The sequence below is a fragment of the Cetorhinus maximus genome, chromosome 9 (assembly GCF_964194155.1).
Source record: "Cetorhinus maximus chromosome 9, sCetMax3.hap1.1, whole genome shotgun sequence".
Classification (NCBI taxonomy): domain Eukaryota; kingdom Metazoa; phylum Chordata; class Chondrichthyes; order Lamniformes; family Cetorhinidae; genus Cetorhinus; species Cetorhinus maximus.
In genome coordinates this window covers 99,545,750-99,568,764 of record NC_135887.1, presented here as the reverse complement: position 1 = coordinate 99,568,764, position 23,015 = coordinate 99,545,750, and the positions used below count along the sequence as shown (strand labels likewise).

The following is a 23,015-nucleotide window of genomic DNA, read 5'->3' as shown; positions in this document are numbered from 1 at the left end:
AAATTACTTGAGACATTTATTAATTTACACAAGTTAAATATATACACATGGCTACAAATTACTACTATCACAACTTTTAACAAATTCCCAAACTAATCTCCATTAAGGCAACAGCAACCCATAGACTTTAAACAGACACCAGGCAAAGCATTTTCACTTTACAAATTCAAAATGAGGTTCCTTTCACTTTGGTCCCTTTGCAGACATAATGGTAGGCTTACAGGCTTTGATCTTACATTGCCTCTGCCCTGCACACACACAACTGCTATCTGCCATACCTAGCACATCTCATTGAATGTAAATTCTCATTGTATCACCAGCCCTTTTGAACTCCATGTCTCCTAACAATAAAACCATAGTACCAATTTTATTAGTAATATAAACATTGCTTGGTCTCTGCTAGCTAGGTGCCAGATTTCATTCCCCTTCATGAATGCTTTATTCAACAAAATACAAATGCACTCTACCTCTCTTACATCTCAAAACTAGGATACATCAAAGCACCCAGACTAGCTGGCTTTAATCCAATTAAGAAACACCCACAAACTAAACCTCCAGTTTAGAAGAAAAATAATTTCCAATAATATTATATACAATAATAGCCTCATGACACTCAGCACATAGAGTCTACTAATAATTCAAGAGTTTATATATTCTAAAATAATTTAAAAACCTATCATTTAAATTTGATAAATTCAATGACACAGCAAAGTGAGAATTTAGTGCTTTAAATTAAGGGACGCTTGTTTTAATATGGTAAAAATGTTAAATTTCTGTTTTAAATTTGAAATATAATAAATCCTAAAAAAAAAAGGCTGTGGACTATTATACTGTAACACGGAGCTTTCACACATTGACTGCACTGTTTCCTTGAAGGTGATAGTCCAGTGATCAAATATATATTCAATAATATACTGAAATAGCACCTACAACCAGCACACTGCCCCAGAATGAAGTGCGCTGTGAATACAGTGAAATGGGACTCAAACTACCTACCAATACAGCCTGAACTCTGTGCCATTAACTGGTACATCAGACAGTAGATACAAACAAAAAAACGCTGAAAATGCTCAGCAGGCCAAGCAGCATCTGTGGAGAGAGAAACGACTAACATTTCAGGGCGAAAGTCAGATGATCTGTAATGTTAACTTCATATCCCTTAACACAGGCTTGTAAAAAAAACTTTTTGCTCGGGAGGCCACATTTTCATATTTTTCTCACTCAAGAGACCGATGAGCAAATTTCAGAAAGATAAGGTTGGGCACAACAATTAACTGAATTTCAAAAAACAAGTTGAGGTTTTAAGGAAAGAAACAATTTCTGAGCAAAAATATAGCAATGTCATAGCAACAAATTGTTAATTTAAAAAAGAGTAATTAATAAAAATGACCAGACTGTGAGCGGGCCTACATGTCCAGCTCACCCCCAGGCTCAGGGTGCTCACTCACGCTCCCTCAACCACTGTGAGTGGGTGCATGTGTGTGTGTTGGGATGTGGTGATGAGAGCGAGTGTGAAACCTAAAGCTGGGCGCAAGGCAGACTCACACTTCCTCCCCACACACTCAGTCACTCAGCCTCTAACACTGGCCCCTCTCCCCACACAACCCCCCCACCCCCAAAATATATGTAGTCACTCATTCACAATTGCTCCCACACACACACACAAACTCGCAATCCTCCCCAGTGCTTTCAGATACACACTCTCACTCCCCCACATGCACTCTCAAACACACACTGTCACTCCCCCACACACTCTCAGACACAATGTCACTCCCTCACTCACTCACAGACATATTGTGCCACTTCTCTCCTCCCGCCCCCCACGACACACACGCTCACTCTCTCACTCACACACACACCACACATGCTCACCCTCACTCCCACATACTTACCACAACACCGTCTCCTCCTCAGGTTGACAAAACTTGGCCCTCCACAGGCCCGACCTAGCTGGCTCCCCGGCCTCCAGCCCCGCTGCTGCTTGGCTCCCCGGGCTCCAGCCCCGCCGCTGCTTGGCCTCCCTCAGTCCGGCAGCCCTCAATGCACTCACCATTGCCAGTGTACACTGCTTTTCCAGTCAGAGACTGACTCTCTCCCTCATTTGCTGCTGATAGGCTCACCTGTTTGACCGGAATTTTGAAAACTGGCTCCAGGGGCTGCATAGAGGGGCTTCGCAGGCTGCATCCAGCGCATTGGCCATTTGTTGGACAAACCTACCCAAATACTGTTGGTTAGCAAAAATCTATTAATCTCCGATTTAATGTTAGCAATTGACTTAGCATCAATTACTCTTTGTAGAAGAGTTCTGAAATTCTGCCGCCTTTCTGTGTAGAAGTGTTCCCTAAATTCACTACACAAAGATCTAGCTCTAATTTTTAGGCTACGCCCCCTACTGTTAGACTTCTCACCAACAGAAATAGTTTCACTCTGTTTTCCTTAATATTTTGAAAACTATGATCAAATCACTCTTAACTCTCAATTCCAGAGCATTTAGTCCAAATGAAAAGATTATATAGTGCAAGGGAACTATATGGTACCAACCTAAATCATCCTTTAAAGAGAAAGATGGTGTTCTCCCTTTTCCTTTTCACCCCCACAAAAAGGTCACCACTTCACTGCTCCCTTCTCATGCTGAAAAGACCAAGCATTCCACTTCTTTCCTCATAACTCAAACTGTCGAGAAGAGACAGCCATCTTGTGACTTTTCTCTGCATTGTCTCCAGTGCCAGAATGTCGCTCTTGTTCTCAGAGATTAGAACAGGATGCGTTTTGCAAAATTTGGTCTAACCAGAGCACTGTAAAGTATTGCCCCTTCCAAGTTGCACGTGTGTATGGCTGTGCAGCAACCTGAAAGTACTGCAAAGGTCACTCACGAGTTGTCCCATTAAGCTACCATGCATGTATTTAAAAAAAAAAGTTAAAGGTATTGCGCATTGAAATGAACGAGCCGCACATGACAGAAACAAAAATTAGAGGGACATTGGTGTACAGGTTGATCATAACTTATGCTTCATTGATTTGGCTATGTCATTTAACATAGTTGATTGCTGCTCTGCACTGTCAGACATGTTTAGTGCTGAGTCTATAAAACGACACAGTCTCTTTCAGCTACTTCAACACCATTCATCAAAAACATTTTTTAATGTGAAAGGCTTCTAAATTTTCTCTGTTAAATTTCATTGTCATTATTCAGCATGCAGATTTACTTTGTCAAATTCATTCTGTCATTCCTGAGCTGCTGCTTCTGATTCTACTGTCCCTCCAGTTTATCATTTGCAAATTTGAAACTTTGCATTGAGTTGTCAGGCCATTTTTCTAAATTTGAAACAAGTAGAGGTCCTAACAGCAAGTAAAGGAGTACTCCACTTAGTACTGCAGCTTGCCCCACACCCTGACATAACTCCTCTGAGTAACTTAGTTTCCACCCCTCGAGTAGTTTCTTATCCATTCCCAGGGTTTACCATGAATCCCCAGTTTTGAGTTTAATGATTGGAATAGACAAACAAGTGTCCATATTGCATTCAAAATGCAGACAGACCGCAAGCTACAGAAAATAGTATCGATTGAAACATTCATTCAAAAATGCCAACAAATATTAGTCACATTCCTTTCCATTTGTTCTGCAAAAATCCTCTGCTGCCACTGTGGCACCCTATGTCAATAAGCATGAGGAAACTGCTTTGCTGAGGTTTTTGTTAGTGGCACATCTGCAATCCAATTAAAAATCTGTTTGCATAGTTCAATGACTGTTCAAAGTTCTATTTTCCTCTTATTAATGCTTGTGTTGCCTTTTCAGGATATGGATTAAAAAGCCATACAAGAACTCATACAGGAGAAAAGCCATACAGGTGCCCAGAAGAAAGTTGTGACAAAGCATTTAAAACCTCAGGAGATTTACAGAAACACATCCGAACTCACACAGGTAAAACAGGATATAAATTTATATCACCTTTCCTTCACTGTCACTGGGTCAAAATCCTGGAACTCCCTCCCTAAGAGCACTGTGGGTGCTACTGCACCACATGGACTGTAGCTGTTCAAGAAGACAGCTCACCACCACCTCCTCAAGGGCAATTAGGGATGGGCAATGAAATTGCTGGTCCAGCCGGCGACATCCATGTCCCGTGAAAAAACATATTTAAAAAATGAATGTGGTTAAGGAAATTGATTTTACCTTTTGTTTAATCTTGCCAAAGCACCATCTCCTGTTTCTACCCTCACATCCTCGATTAAAAGTGCAAATTGATGTAGCTTACTTTTTAGTGGACCTTTCAGGGAAATACTTATGTCTTCAGTAAAATATTAATGCCTGCAATCTTATAGTGATTTGCTGTCAGGGCAACTTGAGGCACAAAGCTGCAACCTACTTTTCTATGATACTATAGGTTGTATCTTTATGACTATTTTCTCTAAATATTATGGTGTTATCAATAGATACATTAATTCCAACTGCTCCCTTCCCCCAACCACCCGGCCCAAAACCAGCTGTTGTTTACTTTCCTGATTCTTATAAACATCATAATGTCAATGTAATTTCCACATATCTACTCATGTAGGCTGCCACAGTGACACATCAACAATATGCATTTATGTAACACCTTTAATGAAGTAAAATGTCCCAAAGCACTTCTCAAGAGCGTTATCAAACAAATTTTAATAACAAGCCACAGAAGGAGACATTAGGACAGGTGAAACTAACAGTTACTCAGAGGACCAAAACAGAAAATGTTGGAAAAACTCAGCAGGTCTAACAGCATCTGTGGAGAGAAAGACAGAGTTAACGTTTCGAGTCCGTATGGCTTCTTCAGAAGAGTCTGCTCTGAAGGAGAGTCATACGAACTCGAAACATTAATTCTCTCTTTCTCGCCGCAGATGCTGTTAGACCTGCTGAGTTTTTCCAGCATTTTCTGTTTTTGTTTCAGATTTCCAACATCTGCAGTATTTGCTTTTATCTTAGTTACTCAGAGGAGTTATGTCAGGGTGTGGGGAGCTGCAGTACTAAGTGGAGTACTCCTTTACTTGGTGTTAGGATCTCTATTTGTTTCAAATTTAGAAATTGGCCTGATAACTCAATGCAAAGTTGTCAAATTTGCAAATGATAACTGGAGGGACAGTAGAATCAGAAGCAGCAGCTCAGGAATGACAGAATGAATTTGACAAAGTAAATCTGTATGCTGAATAATCTTTTCTCAGTCAAAGAGGGAGATTTTAAGAAGTATCTTGAAAGAGGAGATGGAGGCAGAGAGATGGAGGAGTTTAAAGAGGGAATACCAGAGTTTAAGGCCTAGGAAGCCGAGGATGCCAATAGTGGAGTGACTAAAATTGGAATGGATAAGAAGCCAGAATTGGGGGAGCGCAGCAATCTTGGAAGGTTGTACGGCTGGAGGAGGTGGCAGAAATGGGGAGATGTCAAACCATGGAGGGATTTGAAACAAGAATGAGAATTTTAAAGTTGAAACGTTGCTTAATCTTGAGCCAGTGTAGGTCAGCAAGCACAGGAATGAGGATGAACGAGAGTTGGTGTGAGTTAGGATATGGCAACAGAGTTCCAGATGAGCTGAAATTTGTGTAGAGTGGAAGATGTGAGGTCAGCCAGAAGATCGTTGAAGTAGTCCAGTCTAGAGGTAATAAGGGCATGGATGAGGGTAACTACAGCAGATGAGTTGAAGAGGGGTGAAGTTGAACAATGCTACGGAGGTGGAAGTAGGGAGTGTTTGTAAGGAGTGGACATGTGGTTAGAAGTTTATTTCACTCAAAGAAGACACCAAGGTTGAGAACAGTCTGGCTGCTAGGGATAAGAATGCAGTTTCTGGCAGAGACAGAAGACAATGACTTCAGTCTTCCCTAAATTTAGTTGGAGAAAATTACTGCTCCTACAGTACCAGATGTCTGACAATTTAGAGATTGTGAAGAAGTCGACAGAGATGTTGATGTAAAGCTGAATGCCATCAGAAAGCAGGAGGAACCTAACGTGCTTTCAGACGATTTTAGTAGGAAGACAGCATGTAGATGCAAGATAAGAGAAAGCGGAGGATAGCTCCTTGGAGGACTCCAGAGGTAACGGTGCAGGTTTGGGAAGAGAAACTATTGCAGATAATCCTTCTGCTACGACGAGATAGATGAGAGTGGAACCAGGTGAGTGGAATCTCACCCAGCTGGATGACAGAGGAGCATGATTTGTCAGCCGTGTCAAAGGCTGCAGGCTGATTGAGAAGGATGAGGTGGGATAGGTTACCATAGTCATAGTTACATAGGATGTCAGGATGACTTTTGTGACTTTGTATTGGACCAGAAACCTGATTGGAGGGATTCAGACATGGCGTTTTGAGAGAGATTGGCACAAATTTGGGAAGTGATGGCACATTCAAGTACTTTGGAGAGGAAAGGAAGTTTGGATAAGGGGTGGTGGTTTGCATGGACTGTGGGCTCATTGGTTAGTTTTTGGAGAAGTGGGGTGATGATGGCAGACTTGAAGGACACCAAATAGTAACTGAGGAGAGAGAGCAGTTAACAGTATCAGATAAAGTCAGGGTTGTTGCTCATAAGAGGCAGCAACGAGGGCCTCGGAGAGCTCTTTGGGAGGATGCCATGAGAGGCACAGAGAGAACCTTTGATTATTTAAGAGGGAGCCAAGCCTGGGATGACAGGAGGAGGTTAGGAAGGTTGAGGAGAACTGAAGTGTAGCGGTATGGATTTGGGAGGGCAGACTCCCCAAGAAGGGGAAAAATGAAAGGAGAAGTCTAGGAGAAGTAAAGAGAATGGAAGGAAAAAAAGGGGGAGAAAACAAGTGGATATAGACGTGAAGCGGAAAAAACAAGTGAAAATAGAAGTGATAGGCTTGGGTGCAGAGTGGTAGCCAAACAGGCTTGCAAATGGACACAGGAAATGTGTCTACTCTGTACCCGACCTATCCCTCTTTGAAACTATTCCAGTATTCAATTACTGTTTTGCCTACCAGTTCTCGATTCCAATCTCCCTGGGCAAGATCTTTTTTCAACTCACTGAAATTAGGCCTCCACCAATTAGGCAGTTTTATGCTTGATCACTCCTTATCCTTTTCCATAACTATTCAAACCTGATGATGTTATGATCACTATTCCTCAAGTGCTCTCCCATTGAAACATACTCCACTTGTCCCATTTCATTCCCAGATCTTCACCCAGCACTGCTTCCTCGTTGGCCTGGCAACACACTGCACACATTTCAGGAAATCCCCCCCCCCCACACTTTTTGCCCTTTACACTGTTACTATCCCAAGCTATATTAGGATCACTGAAGACCCCTATTTCACTGCTCTGTAGTTCTTATATCTTTCTGTAATTTGCGCAAATTTGCACTTCCATTTTCTTCCTAAAGTCATTCTTGATTGTGCCATTTTTATGAGATGCTAAATTTATACATTGCCTTTTTTAAGTGTAATATCATTTTGATAACTTTATCAATAGCTACATAATATTAATCATTTGGGAGAACCTGACAGTCTGTGAAAAATGAGCAATTTGCTTATAAGACTTTCAACAAAGCTTTATTACTATGTCAACCAAATCTGTCCTGATAACAAGAGTCACATAGTTACCTGGCTTTATTACCAACAATTGCAGAATTATGTGCAGGATTTGGATTTGGCTGAGTTAGTACACAACTTTTAATATATAATTAAAAAAAAAACCACCAACATAATTCACCAGTTTTGAAGTTTATAGACAGTTTGTGGCTTTCTCAAATGGAGTTACTTATTTAGCCCTTCTCTCCTTTTTCAACCAATTTTCTTTGCCCATGGTATTAACTCCTTGCTGGGACATTATGTGTCCTCCAATGCCACATACAAATAGCCATTTTATGTGTGAAACTAGATAGCTACTGTTGGGCTGTGGCATCTTTTATGTTGTCTTCACCTAGTGACGTCATGTATGTATAACTTTAGCTTGAAGATATGACACTAAAAGTGAAGAGATGGGTGGTACATCCTGACTTGGAACTATATCGCTGTTCTTTCACTGTTGCTGGATCAATAACCTGGAACTTCGTTCCAGCAACACTGTGGGTGTAGCTGCACCAGATGGACTGAAGCAGTTAAAGAAAGTGGCTCACCACCACCTTCTCAAGGCCAGTTCGAGATGGCCAACAAATACTGGCCTTGTCAGCAACACTCGTATCCCATGAAAGAATTTTTAAAAATAAGGACAAAATTGTTGAATTTGTTGTGTTGAAGGAAAGACGACCAGTGAAGGTTGGTGAGGAGGTAGAGGAGCCATGCTTGGTGAGAAACAGGATGTGGGCAGTGGAGTTTTGAACAAATGGTAGTTTATGTAGAGTGGAACTTGGAAGGCTGTAAGGAGACCATTGGAGTAGTCAATTTTGGAGTCAATAAACGCATGGCTGAGGATTTCAGTTTAAGTGGGACAAGCTTTTGCAGAAAAGAGTAGCGCAATTCAAACAGGCGTCACTCGATAGGTGGTCAAGTTTCCCCTTCGTAATCCAGAGAATTCTCCAGTCATTGAACCTGGGATCTTCCTTTTTTTAGGCCAGCATTTGTGGCTCCAAGTAGTTCAGCTACTCACTCGATAAACTTGTGCTGCATTTGGGGATATGCAAGTTTGCTGCTTGGATGATTCCATTGCTGTTGTCCACTTTTGGAGTGGGTTGTTTTTTCATAGTGCACAATTTGTATTGTGAATTGAGGAAATTCACGAATAAACAAATTTTAACAAAAAAAGCTACTGTCATCCTTATATAGCAGGTAGTAAACGAACAACACTGGAGACGGAGCAAAAAGAGGAAATAAAGTAACATGATTTCAGTTTTATTGAATACATTGGAGAGAACTTGCACTGGAAATCAAGTCAAATAAAAAAAACTTGAGAGAAAAATAAGCAATTTTAAAGAAGATGCAAATATGGAAATTGAGATAATAAAGTGGAATAAAGCCAGAATAAATAAATAAAATGCAGGAATGAGCAGATGGGAGTACAACAGAACTAAGATAAAAGTGAATGACATAATAATAATGTTTTCAAAAGGGAATAAAACAAAAGTAAAAATAGCAAACCTGATCATTTTAATGTTGGTACTTGATTCTGAAACAATAGCAGTCAAATAGAGATGTGATCTCTGAACTCTGCTTTTGTCTTCATTTACTGCTTTGTCAATCTCAATTTGGATCAATAGAAAGAAAGACAGTGCTTTGAACAATGTATCACTTTTTGGTCCTGCGCTGTCAACTTTTCTTATGTAGTTCTGTCTTGAAGTGTACTTTGAACTAACAGTCTTCTGCTTGAGGTATGAGTGCTACCAACTGAGCCAAATTAACACTGAAGAGTCAAGTTAAATGCTAGAATGACTCAGCTACATTGAGACAGCAACTAGCCATTTATTGCAAGGAAGCCTGTGATCCACTTTGAAATGCAAACCAATCCAGTAGCTAAGATCTTGTTAATGTGTGGTTACTTCATTATACAATAAAAATAATGTATGTAACATCTCTTTGAAGATGGCTTAGTGTGAAACATGTTGGTTTTCTGCCTAGTGGGCTACAGAGCGATATGTGACATGTTCCCCATGTTCCTTGCACAGTTTCTGAACTGCACTGTGCTATACAAGTAGAGATTGAGTCAATGCCTGGAATTGGAGGAAGAATCATCGGTCCATTGGGTTTTAGAGCAGTGTTGTTGGTCTGCTTTTGCCACAAAGGTAAACGAGCATTCCATTGTACAGAAACTACATTGTGAAAATGGACCATTCGGCCCACCCAGCCCAGTATTGGTGGGAAGGCCAGCATTTATTGCCCATCCATAATTTCCCTTGAATTCCAGGATTTTAACCCAGTGACAATAAGGGAACGGCAATATATTTATTTCCAAGTCTGGATGGTGTGTGACTTGCCAGGAATCTTGACGATGATGGTGTTCCCGTGTGGCTGCTGTCTTTTCCTTCTAGATGGTAAAGGTCAAGGGGGTTGGGTGGTGCTCTCGATGAAACCATGTTGAAGTACATCTTGCACATGAGCAGTTATTCTAATTTGATATACTCTCCATGTACCCATATCCTTTTATTGATCTTTCACCAACTATATAATCTATTCTTAAATGTTGACATGATCTCTGCTTCAATTACTAACTTTGGTATTGCATTCTACAGCCTCACAACCCTCTGTATAAAAGGTTTATTCTGCTTTCTGCCCTACTTCTTTATATTTAATGTTATATCTATCAATGTTCCCTCATTCTAGACATCTTAATCACTGAAAATAGTCCACTTACTCTGTCTTATCGCTTAATAATTTTAAACACCTCTATTAAATCACTCTTAATCCCCTCTGTTCTAAAAAAGTTCAATTTTTCAAATAATGTCTTCTAGTTTTGTAACATGATAAATATTTCAGAAGTTTTTATTTTTTTCAAAATTAAGAAGTAGATGGCAGCAATTTTACATGCATTTAATGGTCTAGACAATTAAATATTAACAAAAACATTTAGTTATCTGGCAAAAAAGACGTTCAAAATAAAATGTATGCTACTTTTTTATATCCTTGTTTTACTGCTTTGACCTTAAATTGTATTTTGAGGAGGTTGAAATGTAAGTAAATCAAAAATGCCTGGCATCACATGTCTGGCAGAACTTTTGTGCTACAGTTTCTTCACATTTTAAGTTAACTTTCAAGTATACATATGTATAACTATAAATATGTTAGCCACTATAATATGTTGACCAAAAATTGCAGATGTTTTACTTGCACGGTATTGTGCCCTGTTTTTGTTAAAACCAAATTGCATTATATCTGGCAAACAGGCGAAAGACCATTTAAATGTCCTTTTGAAGGCTGTGGCAGATCGTTCACTACGTCAAATATTCGTAAAGTGCATATTCGGACTCACACAGGAGAAAGACCATATTTCTGCCCAGAGGCAGGCTGTGGAAGAGCCTTTGCAAGTGCAACCAATTACAAGAACCACATGAGGATACACACAGGTATCAATCCGAATAAAGTGCTGCTAGTCATTTCCTAATAGGATCAGCCATGACCATGTTGAATGACCATGCAGGCTCGAAAGGCTGAATGGCCTATTCCTGCTCCTAGTTTCGATGTAAAGCTTGATTATTAGTGTATTATCTAACAGAGTATATTATCTATTTAGTTGTCCATTTAAGCTATTTAGCTATTTAGATTAAAAAAAAGTAATTCTTCTTGAATGCTTCTTCGAGGTAAGGTGGTTCCACTATTTTTGTAAGAGTTTTGAGCCCTCTTTTTGTTTCATCTCAGTCTTCCTAGGTCACACATCACCTATAGGTGAGAAGGTGAACGGCCTACTCTCAGGCCTCAGCCAGTTTAAACCAATGAGTCACTTACTAAGAGGCACAAGACAGCAGCCCAGGGATAAGATGTGCTTGAATTTGAAACCTCCCTTTCACTCAGTTTCTTTGTTTTGTTTAAAGTTTGGATGAGATTTCTTTTTCAATTGCAATGCAAAATGCAGGGGTGTATTTTCAATCAGTAACCACAGCATAGAGACTGCAGTGCTCACTCAAGAATTTGCCAGAATTTAAATCTGTGATTTAATGAGATAAGAGTTGCATCTCATAACTCCCTTGTAGAGTAACCTGCACAATGTCTGAATGTCAGATTTAAGCTTTTGAATACAAGACTAAGTACTGGAAAGGGGGTGATTACTAAAACAAGATCAGGAAGGATGTCCTATTTACACGAATAATTACCCTGCACAGTTTGCTTATGCCTATTGTGGGTGAGATAGTCCTTTTTAATCGAGCAAAGCTTAGAAACACTTGGCAAAGTGCCTATAAGTTGAATAAGAAGAGTTTGCAGCCTGGATTTGACCTCTGGACCGCATGTTGGACACCTCTGATACAAGGCTGCAAATCTGACAACTCTGTACAGTTGCAACAGTGCTACAGTAAGCTGCTTTTATTTTTGTAATAAAATGGAAGAGAAAAATAGGACCTCTTACCACAAAATACTAATTCTGCTGAATTTATGACCCTTAAGGAGAAGATGATGATGTAATGGTAATGTCACTGGACTAGTAAGCCAGAGGCCCAGGCTAATGCTAATGCATGGGTTCAAATCCCACCATGGCAGTTAGTGGAATTAAAATTCAATTAATAACATCTGGAATTAAAAAGCTAGTCTCAGTAATGGTGACCATGAAACTATCATTGTTGTAAAAACCCATCTGGTTCACTAATATCCTTTAGGGAAGGAAATCTGCCATCCATACCCAGCCTGCCCTACATGTGACTCCAGAAATGTGGTTGACTCTTAACTGTCCTCTGAAATGGCCTAGTAAGCCACTAGGACAATTAGGGATGGGCAACAAATGCTGGCCTTGCTAGTGACGCCCACATCCTGTGAATGAATAAAGAAAAATAAACTGCTTTCAGGCTATTAAATGGCATAAAAGATTTTATAAGAATGTGATTTATTTTGGCAGATTACCTGCAACATTTTACATGAGGTTTTCCTTTTTATTGTTGAATTTATCTTCATTATGTAATTGTGACTTATTTATAATGTGCAGGGGAGAAACCTTATGTATGTACTGTACCTGGTTGTGACAAGCGCTTCACTGAGTACTCCAGTTTATATAAACACCACGTAGTTCACACACATTCCAAACCTTACAACTGTAACCACTGCGGCAAAACATATAAACAGACTTCTACGCTGGCAATGCATAAACGAACTGCACATGGGGACAGTGAACCAACTGAAGAAGAAGAGACTTTCTTTGAACCACATGATGGTGAGTACAATTTTGTTATGCTTTTGTCCATGAGCAGCGTCACGGGTCAACTCGTAATATTTAATAATACTGATGACTCCTAAAAAACCTGTGTTTATTTGCAAACTTTGGAAAAGTCTCATTGCAACATAAAAGTTGACACCTTAAACATGCAGACTTTTTTTTTCCAAAATAGCACTGTAAATACGCTCCATGAAGTCTGATATCAAGGTCTTGAGTATCTGTGTTGATAGTTCATCTGTTCAGATTCTATTTAGTATTCATTTCCCCAACCTGTGAAATGTCAGTACCTCTTCTGAAGGTGCAGACTTGCACTAACTATGGGTTCACAGGTGCTGGGTTGTCTTTGTAGCAATTCTTCATGTGTTAGCCTCAATAGTGCGTATTGAGCTATTGACCACAATGGAATTCCACGTTGGTGCAGTTTCTGACAGGAGTCCATGAATCATGATCAGGAGTGGGAATCTTGGCTAATTTTCTTTCCCCCTTTTCCAGCTCAGAAGTGTGAAAGTCAGTTGCTGTGCTCTGCATTCCAACTCAGATCAGTTAGGTCATACAGCAGTGATCAAATCTGGGACTTGGTTTATATGGCTCGGAACTACATAAGGCAGATTGAACTCCTTCAAACACAATTTTAAAACATAAACTGAAATTTCAGTGTGATTCTATCACTTTATTTCTGTGCTTGGATTTAATGCTCCACAGTGGTAGTATTCTTCAGCAGTCAATAGTCCAGTCCCAGGTGAGGTGTTGTTTGGAATGTTGCCCTTTGAAGATTGCATTTTATTGCGTTCTGTGGAAGGAATTTTAATAAAACAAAACTGTTAAGTGTACCTGTTAAAACACGTTTTATGGCACTGTATGGCTTATTCATCAGCTTCTTGTAGTTTTCTAACTCCACAGTTATGGTAAAGGGAATGAACACACAGTAGATTTCGCTGAAAATCTGATATTTGCTATTGTATGACAGACTCAGCTGCACGACTATCTCTGTCTTTTTGTTATCTGGTTGGGCATTTAGCCCCTTTTGAGTTTCAAACCTCCAATCACAGGTGTATAGATAGCAAATTGGAGGTTTACTATTGGGTAGCTAAGTGTGAATAAATTGTAATTATGACATCAATATATATTTTATATAATAAATATCTTAACTATAGTTGTGTCTTTTAGATCTGAGAAGTTGTACTAATACAAATTGTACTATGCAAATGTGATCAAATTCACACTCCTTTGATCATTCTCATCCTCTCGTTAAGGTGGTGATTTCTGCCCCCCGACTCAGGTTGTTGGTTTGGTCATGAATTTCCAACTAGCATCAGCACAATGTAAACTGGGACCAAATCTCCTTTCTACTTCAAACTATTTAACAACATCTTGAAACTGACTTTTTAAATGAATTTAGCACTGGCTTGCATCAATTCTCATACTGTTTTTCCAATCAAGGAATTATTTGTGTCTGAGACTAATGAATCACCCAATATGAATGAGTTTCTGTTCTTTTAGAAATTTGTGTCTTGTCAGTTGTAGTTTTAAACAAGTCAGCATTGCCACTCAATGAGAGAATGTGAATTTGTATTTTCTTTAAATAATCACAAACCACAGCTAATCACTGTATCACCTGCCACCATACTGGAACAGGACATTGGTGCCATTGATGTCATTAGTAATATCTCTCTGATGTTAGATGCTGCAGCAGAAGGCACAAAATGTTGCTCAAATCACCTGATTCGTATGTTGGCAAGGTGATTTCACCAAACAGTGAGAACTGGAAAATTTTGCAGACACTATACATTATGAATTTGTATAAATCTGGTGTTATTGTTAATATCTGCTTTCTCTTTTTAAAAAAAAAAGCTACTTTCATGTCAAATGATGTCACATGGTTATATAAATTTATTTAACTGAGCTCACAAAATATACACAATGTTCCAGTGAAGCTCAACGCAAATTGGAGGAACAGCACCTCATCTTCCGATTAGGCACTTTACAGCCTTCCGGACTTAACATTTGAGTTCAACAACTTCAGATCATGAACTCTCTCCTCCATCCCCATCCCCTTTTTGATCCCCCTTTTTTCTAATAATTTATAATTAAAAAAAATATATATTTTTCTTTTCCCACCTATTTGTATTTTTTAAAATTTATTTCCATCCATTGTTTTATCTCCACCTTTTAGCCCATTTCGATCCCTTCCCCCTACCCCACTCCCACTAGGGCTATCTGTCACTTGCTTGCCCTGCTTTCTACCCTTAATGTCACCATTAGCACATTCCTTAGCTAATATCACCACCGTCAACACCCCTTTGTCCTTTTGTCCATGACATCTTTGGCAATCTCTTCTTTGCCTCCACCTATCACTGGCCCTCTATCCAGCTCTACCTGTCCCACCCCCCTTAAACAGCTTTTATTTCACCTCATTTCTATTTTTCTTTAGTTCTGATGAAGAGTCATACGGACTCAAAATGTTAACTGTATTCCTCTCCGCAGATACTGTCAGGCCTGCTGAGTTTTTCCAGCTATATTTTTTTTTACAAAAGTGTTTAACTTATTGCACAGGGGATTGATATAACATCACTTTGCATTTTTATGGTATTATGGAATCATAGAATAGTGTAGCACAGAAGCAAGCCATTCAGCCCATCAAGTCTGCGCCAACTGTTCGAAGAGTAATCCAGTTACTCCCACTCCTCATTCTATTCCCATATCCCTGCATTTTTTTCTCTTATAGATATAGAGGTTAGTTTAAAACGAGTAATGTCGTATATTTTTTTCAGTGAAACACTCCCAAACTAGAAATGGGTGTTAACATATTGTTTATATCCTATTTTGTTTCAAAAGTTACTTCTGGGGATGAAATCCTTAAGGGACAACCAATTACCTATGTAACAGGAGTTGAAGAAGACAATGGGTTATCTGGACAAGTTACTACAGTTGCACAAGCAGACGTAGGTCAACATATGGCCCTTATTGCGCAAGATGGTACTCAGCAACAGGTAAGAAAAAAACTAAACTGCAGTATTTTTGCAATGAGACCATAGAAGTAAAATTACAAAAGTATTATATATATTAAAATATGCACAATTTTCAACATCAGTCAGACTGCTGAGAACGGTAAATCGATTGTCAGCGTAAATCTTAGCACACTGAGGATTATTTAGCAAATGTTGCCCAATCGAGGAACCACATCTAATGTTGGACATTGTGTTTTGAGTTTTGCAAGCACTGGCTGGTTGGGTACGGTCTGTACCTTGCCCATTGCGGATAGCGGAAGGGACATGCTGTTTGATATGATCCGCCAGTCTTTGGATGTATGGCCTACATATCCTGGCATCATACTGGTACTGAAATTCATACACCACATTACTCATTTGTGTGATAAGCAGAACGTCTTTCTGGTTTGACGGCAGCATCCTGTTAATGGTGAATACTACTCGTGTTGTTACTGCATAGTAGCAGTGTGAAACAGCTAGCTTCACCTGTTGCTTAATTTTTTGAGATACCTTGCCCTTCCAGGTTAATCTGAGGTAGACTGGGCACTTTTCAGGGCCGAAAGTGATGGCCTTGGGCCCGCTCATGAGTTTGCGTGATATACAGAATGAAATGATCTGATCAGAGTAGCCATTATCTCGCAGGATGTCTTTGATGTGCCCTATTTCAGATTGTATGGTGAGCAAATGGCTCAGGCCGTTTGAGCAACAGGTGAAGCTAGCTGGTTCACGTTGCTACTATGTGGTAGCAACATGAGTGGTATTCGCCACTAACAGGATGCTGCCGTCAAGCCAAAAAGACATTCTGCCAAACAAATGAGTAATTGGTGTATGAATTTCGGTGCCAGTGTGATGCTAAGTACGTAGGCCGTACGTCCCAAAGACTAGCAGATTGTATCAAACAGTATGTCCCTTCTGCTTCGCAATGGGCAAGGTACAGACTGTACCCAACCAGCCCATGCTTGCAAAACTCAAATCACAGTGTCCAAAATTAGGCATGATTCCACGATTGGACAACATTTTCTAAATGATCCTCAGTGTGCTAAGAATTATGCTGACAACCAATTTAAGATTGTTAATCAGGCTCGCAGTGTGGTACATTTGCGTGCACTGGAATCTACATATCTTAATACACAGGGCCCTGTTCTTTGCAGACAGAAAGAACATGTACACACATTGCGCCTGTTTCAGCGAAACAAAATAAGTGACAGCCTTTTGCTGGTTCATTCCCCAGGGCAATGCCTTGACCAATCAGAGTCAAACTGCCTGGTTTTAAATTTCAAACAGTGCTTGGCAGTTAACTGAGAGCCACCATCAACTGGTGCATTCTCCTTGGCAATGCCTCTTCCATACAAATCAGCACTTTCTTCTCATACAGTATAAATATGTTATTTCCCTTACATTGGTATTTTCTTTTGAATTGTCCTGATGAGTGCAAGATGAAAAGCTTCAACAACAAAAAATGTCTGAGGCTAGGAATCCTGCAGTGAGTACATCCCCTCCTGATTTCCTAAAGCCTGTCCATCATCTACAAGGCACAAGTCAGGAGTGTGATGGAGACAGATGAAGGTATGTAACTCTTTGCTATGGGCATGTGAAGCAGTGGTGTACTGTTGATGGCTGAGTCAGTGAGAGAGTGTGGAAGACTGCATGAATACATGTGGTGATCCAGGGGAGAGGAACATCAGAAAGAGAATTTGAAAACCTGGAGGTGAACCCTTGCAGAAGACGTCTGAGAGAAAGCGTTGGTTTGGGTGAAGATTCCAAGGCAAGTTCTTGGGGAGTGGAGATTGGAAACCCTTGTGTGAAAAACGGAGTTCAGTGAGACTGATTGGCGCTCAGTGTGACAAGCATCTGGGGTAAGTTGAGGAGAGATCTAGACTATCTGTTTGAGGTGGCATCTGTCACTTGGTTTCAGAGTGTGATGTGCCTGACTATAGGTTGCCAATTGGTTTACATGGACTGTGTACTTAAATATAAACATTAAAGTTAAGATAGCTTTTAAAACTTGTGTTATCCTTACAAATCTGTATATATTTGTTAAGATATAGTTATGGATGAAGGAGTATGGTAATATAGTTCATCTTTTCTTGTTTAATAAATGTTTTATGTTTTTATTAGCTGACTGGTGACTTTGTTCAGTAGCCCCTCTCCATGTATCTAAACAAACAAATAAGTTAGGATCTATCAAGTTGGGTTCCACCCTAGGATCAGGCTTGTCCAGTGGTAACCTCAGCTGGGGACCATACCACCACCACCTCCTCAAGGGCAATTAGGGATGGGCAATAAATGTTGGCGTAGCCAGCGATGCCCACATCCCATGAATGAATTTTTAAAAACTTGTAGAAGCTTTTACTGTCTTGTGTTTATATTTCTTGCTAGTTTTCTCTCATGCTCTAATTTATCTGACTTTATTCATTTTGTAGTCATCCTTTGCTGTTTTCTAAAATTTTCCCTATCTTTTGGCCTACCACTAATTTTCGCAGCACTGTATGTCTCATCTGTCAATTTGATACCATCCTTAACTTCCTTAGTTGGCCACAGATGGTCCATCCTTCTCATTGAGTCTTTCTCAATGGAGTATACAACTTCCTTAATTGTGCAAAGTTTCTTGTTGTGGAATTTTAGTGCTGAGAGTGGGCCATCCTGCTTGAAGTGTGGCTGGCTAGGACAGTCCCCCCCAACCCTGGCCAATTTTCCTGTAATTAGTCAAAATGCCAACTTTGTGCCAATACTGTAGCATGATTACAACATACCTTTCTTAAGTATGATCATCAGAACTAGACTCTAAAATAACTATAGTGTTCACTTAGGAAGATTTTAGATTATGACGTCAACATCATGGTGAGGTGTTTCACTATAAATCTGGATTCACGGTCAGCTAAGAGCTGACAGTTTTACACTTTTGGGTTTGATAACTGCTGCTGAACGCTTCAAACATTTGAATTTTTAACTGCTGAGAAGAGGGCTTTATGTACAGAGATTGCATTATAAATGTCACATTACACCATGCCATGATAACCACTGCCTTCCTATGCATCAACACTTTCAAGATCTGAGCAACATATATGTTCTCTGTGGCCCTCATTCCTTTTCAACATTTGTTTTTTTCTTGACCCAGGGTCCTTAATAGATGAATCTGCAGAATTCTTTTGATCTCTCTCAGTCCCTTTTTTATCACTGTCTCTTTATTTGTGTGTCCATTTCTGTTGATCACTTTCTCCATACTACCACTTTTGTTTCTTGGACTTCACTTTTAGTCCACAACAGTTCCTTGAAGTGGACAATTGGTATCCTGGATTCTGTAGTTAGGTCTCAATGTAAGTATAATGTCACCCGCGTACCTCACATAATTAAACTTCCTCTCCCCTAACTGTACACTAATTTCAATATTATGAGGGCAGTCTTGAAAGACTTTCAAGGAGATAAATGAGTTCTGCATCATGTTTCCCTGAACGACATGATTTGTTGTTGTGTTTCTTGAGGAGTCCTGCAATGTGTTTGCCAAATTCCCTCTGTTTGATTCCACTCGAACCTCCATTCCACTGGATTCCTTGCTGAGTTGAAGGCCTTTTCATAATCTAGATTAATACAAACTATGTAAATTCAACATGACTGTGCATAAAATTCTTGGAATACATTTGTTTCACTGACAAAACAAGTTATGAACTCCAAAATTCAAAAATTATACATGGTGGAATGAAACTAATTGTGCCTTCAGTTTACACTTTGGGGATTTTAGTGTTTTTTTAATATTCAGTGCAGTATTATTATCTGGGTTTGTTTACCTCGCCTCTCAAAAAAAGTAAGTATTTTAGGCAAATCGTTGAATTGCTGTAGAATAAACTGCGTAAGTGTGTCAAACCAGTTTGCAATTACACTGGGCCAGAAATGCAGAGTTATCCTGGTTCCAGAAATGTGGTGCAATTGAAGCTTGTAAAGAGCAGTATTTGTTTACAATTAATTAACACTTGTTTCTAATGCTCTTTGTAGTTTGTCCAAAACGTACTAGCTAGGAATTATGTTAACCATTGTACTTGATTTTTTTTTTTGCTATGCTGGGGTAAAAAGGATTAACATTTGAGTAATTGGGAGTACAGTATGTATAGTCCATAATCTTCAAAATCGTTTTATATTGCAGGCATTTGCATTGTATAACTTTACTCTCATAGTTTTAAACTTTGTTAAGCAAGCAAGTTTTAAAATTGACTTTCATTGCTCTCTCTGCCCTCTCTCACCCACACCCCACAACCTTCTTTGCTTCTGCAGTGTATGTTATGGGTTTGGGGGAGGGAAGAGATTCTCAACTAAATTTTGTACGGTAGGATAGCAAGGGGAGTAATTAATTCAGTGTATGATTCTCTAAATATATATGAATTCTTGGAAAAGAGCATTGGAATTATTTCAAATTGTTGGAAATTGCTGTGCTATTGTGACCCTCAATGGCGATGAGCATCTTGGCATTTGCCGCTATTAGGAAAGGAAAATCCAGGCTATTAAATCATGCGCGTAGTGTGCAATTCCTGTGCTTGCAGGAAATAACACCATTACTTTCCCTGTCCTACTGTTCATCATCTCAGCTGGGACCCATTCAGTTTTGATTTCTTGTCTGTCTTTATCCTATTGTGGATTCCTACCTTAAGCATTTGAGTTATTGTGTTTTAAAAAAAAATTAATAAGTAAATTCAGGCTGATTCACTTAGTAACCCAGCTTTTCAGACTCCTCTGCTCCAATCAATGTTATTTCTTTGCTCTCCAAATTGTTGTAAGCTTTGCTATTTAACTGTAAGTAATGTACAATTAAAGTATAATGTAATAATGACGACAGCATAAATATTACACATAAATAAGGACAGAATATGAGATTGAAATTGCCTGAAATACTTATAGGAACCCTGGTTACATTATTCATTACCCTCTACCCACCTGAAGACTACATTTGGTCTTCACTCCACATTTACAATATTCTCAAGAGATCAAGTAGTAAAAAAAATTCTCTGCTTTGCATGTTAAAATTTGTAATCAGCTTTATTTTGTTTGTTTCAGGTCAATATATCTCAGACAGATCTGCAAGGGATCGGCAATACTATAACAATGGTAACACAGGATGGTACTACCATCACGGTCCCAACACACGATGCAGTTATTTCCACACAAGATACGCACTCGGTTACAATGGTGACAACAGATGGTTCAGATGGTCAACAGGTAAAGGAGTTTTGTTGTATGTTTAATATTTTTAAGATCAGTGGCATTCAGGATAATATTTCATTCAAACTGTTGATACCCAAGGGCCAGACATGCTCACACGTCATTTAGATCTTTTCTAATTTTACGCAATTTTGCAAGATCTCAATTTTTTTTCTAAATCCTCTTTGTATTTTTTTTCTCTTACCACATTCTCAGAACAAAATAAAACTACCATATCCACATATATCTATGGGTGTACATATTTGGGGTCCTTTCACACTGCATGCTTAAGCAATGTGGAAAAAGATTAATCTGATTTCTCCTCTAACTGCTGCATTGGTCTGCTGTAAACAAAATAAATTTTGAAAACAAAGACAATATGAGACTGTGCATCTTTAACATACAAATGAATGTGGATTATAGACTTAAGCAGTGGCAAGTTCATGGGCATCATGATAACCCCCCAGTCATTCTGTGATTGGCCCATGTGAGGTTACCTCCATTTCACTCCCATAAACCTCTGTCATTGACTTTTAAAATGTTTTGGGACATCCTTAGGTTGTGAAAGGCACGATATAAATGCAAGTATTTCTCTTTTTTGTTATTTATCTTTGGCCTCTAGTTTGTAAGTCAGTCTGATTCCTGGTTCGGCCTTAGGACTAGGCATGCTGGCATTTCCCAGTTCACAGCTTGGTCCTCCTCTTGCAAATTTGGCCTCATCTCAAATTTACCCCTCCGTGTCAGTCAAGCCTAGCTCTGCCACTGGACTTGGATGAGAAATAGGAGCAAGAGTAGGCCCTTTGGCCCCTGGAGCATGCTCTACCATCCAATAAGATCATGGCTGATCTGTTTGTGATCTTAACTCCACTTTCCTGCCTGTACCACCCTCCCACCCCCAAACCCTTGACTCCCTTGTAGATATAACTTGAAGCATTTAACTATTTATAAAGAGACTATTTGACTTTTTTCATTCTTATCTTTTCTTTTTCAAGCCTTCCCAAGTTCTCCTTATGTCATGTAATTTTTCCTCTTAAAAAGGCTGTCTGTAGACCAGCTCCCAAGCAGGTCTGTGAGAACATAACAGGGTCACTCTTCCTCTTCCTTTTGCAAATTGTTAAGCTTCTGTTTGTCTAATAGCCGTGAGAACTTAACTGAAAATTTGTGTAGGTGAGAGTGGTACAAAACGGTGGAGGCACGTTATGGAATTCCAACATGACTTACCAGTATACTACCTGCTTTAGTATCTTTTTCAAAAAAACAGCTAAACACTGTCTGTCTTGCTCACTGTTGTGAAAGTGATTTATTTACTACATTTCAGTAGATTAACGAACAATACTTAGGTCAATAACAGATATAATTGCTATGTTTTATTGTAACAATATCATTATAATCATATGTAAAATATTCTCCAACCACTAGACCAGATGCCCCTAGATAAGTCACCATTGACTAACAGTTGACTGCGGTAGGCAAATGATGCTCTAGTTAAATTTCTGTTAAAATATCATCAGTTAGAATTGACTAATTGACAGCACTATTAAAAATAATCTTCTCAAGATCATAATTGAACGACATATATTAAATGGAACAAACAAATTCTGAGAGTACATGCATTGTAAATTTTGGCATTTAATTAAAAGCATCTGCTTTCCTAAAGGTGGCTATAGTGACACCAGATTGTGTGATGAGAGGTGAAACTACTATAGCTGCACTACAGGCTGCATCTGTTGAAGTGGAAAAAATGGTTACCCACCAGAATCATGAGCATCATTTAGTGACTGGAGGAGCACGACCTGTTACATTACTGGCTACAGCAAACGGCACTCAAATTGCAGTGCAGGTGGGTTTTGAACATTCTACCTGTACATGAATAAATGTTTATAATGTACACAATGAACCTTTGTAATTATTTGACATCAGTTTTGATCAGAGTAAGATTAAATAAAATTGTCCAAAAACAGGAAGACCTGACAGTTTGTATTGTACTGCATATCCTTGTGTGCTGAATGCTGTTAATGACTGATATTGAAGTCCAACGTTCGTGTTTATTCATAGTTTTGTCTCTTCTCAACCCCCTTTA

General features: G+C 39.2%; 1 protein-coding gene across 4 annotated transcripts in view; it reads left to right on the top strand.

The window, feature by feature from the left end:
- Positions 1–23,015, top strand: part of znf143b (zinc finger protein 143b) — a 94,588-nt gene that overhangs the window by 67,832 nt on the left and 3,741 nt on the right. For all 4 annotated transcript variants that reach the window (XM_078549176.1, XM_078549172.1, XM_078549174.1 and 1 more), the window contains exons 10-15: positions 3,797–3,922; positions 10,789–10,968; positions 12,534–12,758; positions 15,597–15,751; positions 20,792–20,953; positions 22,593–22,775. In XM_078549176.1, the coding sequence (XP_078405302.1) occupies positions 3,797–3,922; positions 10,789–10,968; positions 12,534–12,758; positions 15,597–15,751; positions 20,792–20,953; positions 22,593–22,775 (1,031 nt within the window). The remainder of the gene's footprint in view (positions 1–3,796; positions 3,923–10,788; positions 10,969–12,533; positions 12,759–15,596; positions 15,752–20,791; positions 20,954–22,592; positions 22,776–23,015) is intronic.